The 7,500-nt window shown below is 35.5% G+C and overlaps 1 protein-coding gene across 1 annotated transcript in view; it reads left to right on the plus strand.

The window, feature by feature from the left end:
• wuho (tRNA (guanine-N(7)-)-methyltransferase non-catalytic subunit wuho) overlaps positions 1-7,500 on the plus strand; it is a 17,775-nt gene that overhangs the window by 2,107 nt on the left and 8,168 nt on the right. The window contains exons 2-7 of the mRNA XM_027358663.2: positions 1,464-1,559; positions 2,006-2,187; positions 3,363-3,532; positions 5,210-5,383; positions 5,605-5,831; positions 5,960-6,195. Coding sequence (XP_027214464.1) covers positions 1,464-1,559; positions 2,006-2,187; positions 3,363-3,532; positions 5,210-5,383; positions 5,605-5,831; positions 5,960-6,195 — 1,085 coding nt within the window. The remainder of the gene's footprint in view (positions 1-1,463; positions 1,560-2,005; positions 2,188-3,362; positions 3,533-5,209; positions 5,384-5,604; positions 5,832-5,959; positions 6,196-7,500) is intronic.

A 7,500-nucleotide genomic window follows, 5' to 3' on the forward strand; every position in this document is an offset into this window, starting at 1 on the left:
ATAATGTTTATAACAAAAATAACCTGTCCTTACAACGGGTGTCACACATATGTAACACCCAGAAAAATACACCAGTCCTGCGGGCCGATTTTGAAGCCGCCCGGAAACCATTATTTTCCCCTTCAAAATATACTATTGCTAGTGGATTAACTTATTCCACACAGTCCTTCCCTCTACTCCCCCACCATATTTACAAGATGTTTCTACATCTCCAGTATCTCTGCCCTATACCTTGAACCATCCTACCTCTACTCACCCTATCCCCCAGTCAAATTCGTTTTCCAGTCTAAATCCAGATACTCCAGTCTCTACCACTTCAGCGATACCTACCCCTCCTTACTTTATTTGTCGCACCAGGCAACCTAAACATTTCACTCCACCCTCTCCTACTATATCCTCTCCTACACCTTTCTCTTCTTCCTTTGTTTCTTAGTCCTCTTCACCCAATTCCCCTCCAGAAACCCTTGAAGACATCCAAAACTTCCTAAAGATGACCCAAGGGAACACGCTGTTGCCTCATCCACCCCTCAATCCCTCTGTTCCCTACTCCTTCTACATTCAAAGTATTAGTAGATGTCCATCCTTCTCCTCAAGTTCCCTCCACCCCCTTTCCTCCTACACCCTCCCAACATACCCCACCCTCTCTACCACTCCCACCTGAATACTCACAAAAATCCCCTGTCACAACAGAGACCCTGCAAGTCACTCAATTGCTCTACCCCTTAACCTTCTCCATTATACAAATCCCTCATCTTGATTTACTTCCTTTTTTTTTTTTTGCTACCATACTTTCCTATAACACTCTCTAATCTTTAACATCTAACACCCCCTCTCCCCGGATTCTTCTTTTCCAACATCCATCTCTGTTTTCCTTGAACATTGTTCCTATACCTTCCTCAGTGATAGATACACAGTAATTCACTCAATTGCCCTACTCCCTTAACCCTCCCCTTTCTACTAATATCTACTCTAGTTCATTTACTCCCCTATTTTCCCTTTTCACTACCGCAATATCCAAAAATGCACTCTTATCTTTGACATCTAACACATTTTATCCTAACCTTTAACTCCTCTTTACCCTTACCAACACAATTCTTTACCATAGTGCTATGTGACCTTTGATGTTTAGCACATTTATTTGTTTCAAACATTAACATTGAGCATTCCATTGTTTAAAGTGACAGATGTACAGCCGGCATGAAGTGAATATTAGATGACTCGGTGCATTGTTCTCTTTGGAGAGAGATAACATGTCTGATATAATAAAGCAACTATATTTGACTGACATTGTTTACTCCAAACCACTGATCTGTTGTTGCAATTGTTGATGTTAGGGTTGTTGTTCCTTTTCTCAGGTTGTGAACTGTTTCTAAATTTGAGTGGAGCTCATATTTGTTTCAACTTATATTAACTGCATTAATTGATGCATTTAGTTAAACTAATAAAATGATGATACATTTCAGGAATGATGCCTCAAGAACCCTCAACTTGGATATCCCAGAAACTCCCGTGGAAAGTAACAAGGCAACAGACAATGATGAGACTACTGCTCAAGGCAGGTAAAATTCCTGATCCAACCATCCACCTATTCTATTTATTTATTTGTTTCATTGTTTCCTTTTTTCTTTTCTTTTTCTTTTGTGCGCCAATCCTCTTCATATTTTCTGCTTATTTACTTCTTTGACACTTAACCTTTTCTCCATTTTTATGCTCATGTATGTGTTTTTGTCAAACCTTTATTTTGTTATTTTATAGTTTAGTATGGTTTTTGTCTTTATCTTTGTCCCTTAATCCATCTCTTTTTTGTGCATTTTGTTTATTTTCTTCCTGTGTATTTGTGTATTTCAGAAAAAGTAGCAATACTTGATGTATATTTTAGGATTTTCTTTCAACTAGAGTAATGCTGATGTTTAAATAGTATAATTATCTAGTGCCCATATTTGCTAAACAAAATCTTCCAGTACTTCTCATCATTTTACTAAATCACAGATACAATCTTTTGCAGCAAGAACCAGGTGGTTTGTGCAAGGATATCAGATGATGAAAAATATGTAGCAGTTGCCTGTGAGCCCAAGACAGTGACTGTATGGTGCACACAGTCCTGGTCACTGCAGCACACCCACAATCTAGTCAAACGACCTGTATCCGTGGACATCTCCACAGACTCAAAAGTGATCTTGGTTGCAGGTGAGCTCAGGGTTCATGCATGTGGTTTGAATTATTGTTATCTTTATGTCAGTAGTAGTAGTAGTAGTAGGTCTTTCATTAACATTATTAGATTGTGACAGTTTTTTTTATGTTTTTCATCTTCATCATCATCACCATCATTCATCCATTTGTTATTATTGTTGCTGTTGTTATTATTATTTTATTTATTTATTTTTATTATTTTCTTATTTTTATTATTATTAGTAGTAGTGTTATCATCATCATCATCATCATCATCATCATCATCATCATCATCATCATCATCATCATCATCATCATCATCATCATCATCATCATCATCATCATCATCATCATCATCATCATCATCATCATCATCATCATCATCATCATCATCATCATCATCATCATCATCATCATCATCATCATCATCATCATCATCAATCATCATCATCATCATCATCATCATCATTACTTTTACAATGAATTTTACAATTACTTTTACAATTACTATTACTATTACATTACTATTACTATGACTATGATAATGATGATGATGATTGTTATCTTTATTATTGTTATTGTCATTGTTGTTGTTATTGTCATTATTATTATTGGTATATATTATTATTTTTTATTATTATTGTTATATTGTTATCGTCATAGCTATTATTGTTATTGTTACTGTTATTATTATTATTATTATTATTATTATTTTTATTTTTATTATATTTATTATTATTATTATTATCATCATTATTAATATTTATGTTAATATTGATAATACTGTTATTGTTATTATTGTTGTTATCTTATCATCATTATCATCATTACTATCAATATTACCATTATCAGTCTTTATAATTTTTCATGCTTTGTAATTTTTCTTTACAACATTAGTAGTGCAATCATTAGGAGTAGACTAATGTTATTATTAGATCTATTATTATTGCTATTATTGGTTTATTAATTTTATTATTGTTATCTTATTGCTGTAGCCAGTATTCTAGTTCTGCTGTTATATTCTTATTGATAGTACCATAAGCATGATCAATATTTGTTTAGAATTTCTTTTGATAAATGGAAGAAACCAAAGAATGTACTGATTGCTTAGGTCTGCATATGAAAACTGTTTTCAAAAGGAATATTAAATTGTAGCCCTTGGTGACATCATTATTATTTTGTTATGTCTGCAGACAAGACAGGTGATGTGTATCATTTCCCATTAAAGGGAGGTGAACTGGAGGTGACTTCAGTTTGCGATGACAAGCAGGAAATGTCTCCCGAGTCTGAAAGTCAAGGAAATGGTGAAGAGAAAAGCAATGTGCCAGCTCTGTTGGGACATCTCTCTATGCTGCTTGATGTGGTAGGTATATCTTTATTTCCCTGGTGGTAGGGTTGGGTGGTTTTCTATGATGTGTGATGTGATTGATTTTTATATACTTTTCTATTTTTTATTTTATTTTATTTTTGTTATTATTTTTGTGTCTTGTTTTTTGCATGCTGTTTTTTTGTCTCTGTAGTGTAATTTCTTTCTTTTCAATATTTTTAGTTCATGAAATATTGTAAAATATGTGAGCTTTTTGTTTTTTCCCTGATCATTTCTGTACTTTGGTTTACTATTTCTCTATGTTATAGTAAGTATGGTATTCATCCTGGATGCCCTCCAAAAATGTCACATTTACCTCAATGTTTCTACCTGGCTAAATGAGAACTTTGCTATACATAGTGATGTGTATAGGATTCATCCTTACCCTACAGTTATTTATGATTTTAAACTAGAAGCACTCAGAGAGCAAATACCTCTACTGAGGCAATAGGGTCACTGATGCAATGAAAATATTCATACTTGAAGAATTACATTGACTGGTGATGTCTGTGTTTCCCTATCTTACAATGATAATTAATCCTTTAAAAAAAATCCTGGATCTGGATCATGATCTGGGTCACTACTAATGGCTTTTAAGTTGGGCTAAGACACACCTCTTGTAAAAATTTGGTAAATATCTGTTTGTAACATTTTGTGTTATCTGGCTAACCAATGAACCAACACAACCAAAAATAGAACATCCATGGTGAAGTTTTGCGTCTAGTTTTTAAGAGAAACAGACTATGCTAATAATTACTTCAGAGTGGTATGACATACATGCCATGTCCAATGTGACTTTAGTTTATTATGTTTTCACATAGACAACCTCCAAATGCCTAGTTACTAAGGAGTCAGTTAATAAGCTACTTGATCTCACCTCTTTACCTTTTTTTTTTTTTTTTTTTTTTAAGGTTTATTTTGTCTGATTTTTGGAAAACTTATATTATTTTTTAATGACAGAGTAATGATAATAGTAGTAATAACAATTATGATAATGATGATGATAATGATAATATAAAAGATAATGATGATATTGATAGCAGTAACATATTAAAGGTCTTTGAAAAAATAACTTTTCCCTAAAAGTACAAGGAATGGGGAAATCAGGTAAGGCCAGTTACAACTGTTGATTGACCCCTGGTTGACTAAGTGTTTATGGAGCCATCTATGTGTTAACAAAATTCACAAGACACTGTATGACAATGTGCCAGTGGGTTCAATTATTCCTGGTGAGAGAAACTGACTAGTGCATGATTTAGTGATTCATGATTATAAATGTATGTATTAACAGGTTCGTTTTTTAAGTTTTAAAGGTTGGTAGTGTATGATCAAGTGTAGAAGTTCAAGTGCTATAATGCATACCATGTCATATTACACAGCTTCTTTTCACTAATGTAGGGCTGAATTAACCCTACCTGATGACCTACTCTTTTATCCTGTGCTCATCACAGAGTAACAATTTTGAAAAATGTATTTCATTTTTCATGCATTACTGCTAATCTAGCTAGATGACTTTAACCAATGGAAATGATTGTGATTGTCTTTTATGTGCCATACTAAATAATAAACAGATAAAAGATAACTGCAGTAAAGATGGACAAAGTGATACTAATGTTATATGATTATGAAATGTTGCAAAGTTTTCATACTTAAATAATATATTTCCCTTTTCAGGTCATTTCACAAGACAGTAGATTCGTCATTACATGTGACAGAGATGAGAAGATAAGGGTGTCACACTACCCTAATTCATATAACATTCAATCCTTTTGCCTTGGACACAGAGAGTTTGTAACGCAAATTGATCTTTTGCCAAACCACGGTAATCTTTTGCTGTCCTGCTCTGGGGTAAGTATGAATTTGTGTATTTATACAAGATATATGTATTTTGTGTCAATATTTTAGGGTTAACTTAGGAATGATTCATAACATTGTAAGTTTCAGTTACTAAAGTCCTATATTAATTGTAATAAGTTATATATCAACATGGGTTTGTAACATGATGCATATAGATTTTATGCACATATTATCTTAGTTTGAAAAAAATTCTTTGGCATGATATATTTCAGGATGGGACATTAAGACTATGGGAGTATGAAAAAGGCCAGTGCGTGGCAGTAATGGATACGCGAGAACACACATCCCCCATCCTTCACCATTTCACTAAGTATAGTGAGGAGAGAATCAAGCAGTCAGCTGAGGCCACGCGATACCTCCCTGATTATCCTCCCTTAAGATGTTTTGCTCTTTACCCTTGTGCAGAGGACGAGTATCTAGTGGCTACGGTGTTAGACAAGTGAGTTTTCTTAGCTTCGTTGCCTTACATATCTTGAGATTGCCATGGAAGAAGTAGTAGAAGTAAGAGGTATTTCCTTCTAATGACAGCTATTGATTTTATTATTTCACTTGCTGCTTTCCTTCCAGGATTCCTTCAGTTTTGTTATACAAGATAATAGACAGAAAATTTAACTACCTCTCAACAACCTCCCTAGAGGGCTTGCCATTGGCCCTCACCTGGCTCAATGCGGAAACACTTTTGGTGCAGGAGGAATCAGATGAGCAGCCATTGTCTGTTTACCAGTGTGAGGCGGACAGGCTCAGCCGATTGAAGGAGCACACTCTCATATCCGTTGGGTTGGACCACAAACACCTCTTCTCTGGTAAGTAAAAGTGCTATATTCACATAGATTTTTTTTCTTCTTTATCTTATAACTCATCTATCCTACTTCTTTTTTTCTTTCTTTTCCTTCTTTTCTTTCTTTTCTTTCTTTTCTTTCTTTTCTTTCTTTTCTTTCTTTTCTTTCTTTTCTTTCTTTTCTTTTTTTTATTTCTTCTTCTTCTTCTTCTTCTTCTTCTTCTTATTATTATTATTATTATTATTATTATTATTATTATTATTATTATTATTATTATTATTATTATTATTATTATTATTATTATTATTATTATTATTATTATTATTATTATTATTATTATTATTATTATTACTATTATTACTATTATTATTACTATTATTATTACTAATATTATTACTAATATTATTACTAATATTATTACTATTACTATAACTGTTACTATTACTATTACTATAACTGTTACTATTACTATTACTATAACTGTTACTATTACTATTACTATAACTGTTACTATTACTATTACTATAACTGTTACTATTACTATTACTATAACTGTTACTATTACTATTACTGTTACTGCTGCTACTACTACTACTACTACTACTACTACTACTACTACTACTACTACTACTACTACTACTACTACTACTACTACTACTATTATTATTCTACTCTGCCGCCTTCTTCCTAATCTTCCTCCACTCTTTCCTCCCTCCTCGTTCCTCCTTCTCCTCCTCCACCACCTCCTCCTTCCTCCACCACCTCCTCCCTCCTCCTCCTCCCTCCTCCTCCTCCCTCCTCCTCCTCCCTCCTCCTCCTCCCTCCTCCTCCTCCCTCCTCCTCCTCCCTCCTCCTCCTCCCTCCTCCTCCTCCTCCTCCTCCTCCTCCTCCTCCTCCCCCTCCCCCTCCCCCTCCCCCTCCCCCCCCTCCTCCCCCCTCCAACTCCTACACCTCCCCCCTCCAACTTCTACTCCTCCTTCTTTTCCCCTCTCCTCCTCCTCCTCCTCCTCCTCCTCCTCCTCCTCCTCCTCCTCCTCCTCTTCCTCCTCCTCCTCCTCCTCCTCCTCCTCCTCCTCCTCCTCCTCCTCCTACTTCTCAAAAATAGTCCTTTCTTTCACTCTGCCACTCTTACCTTTCCGCCCCATCCCACCCCTCCCCTCCCATGCCTTCCCCTCCCCTCCCCTCCCCTCCCCTCCCCTCCCTTGAAGAAATAGCCACTGGTACCTTTCCACCCCTTCCCTCCCTCCCCTCCCCTGCCCTTTCCCCTTCCCTTCCCTTCCCTTCTCCCATCCCCTCCCTTCCCTTCCTCCCCTCCCTTCCCTCCTTTCT

Source organism: Penaeus vannamei, chromosome 29 (genome assembly GCF_042767895.1).
Source record: "Penaeus vannamei isolate JL-2024 chromosome 29, ASM4276789v1, whole genome shotgun sequence".
Taxonomy (NCBI): Eukaryota; Metazoa; Arthropoda; class Malacostraca; order Decapoda; family Penaeidae; genus Penaeus; species Penaeus vannamei.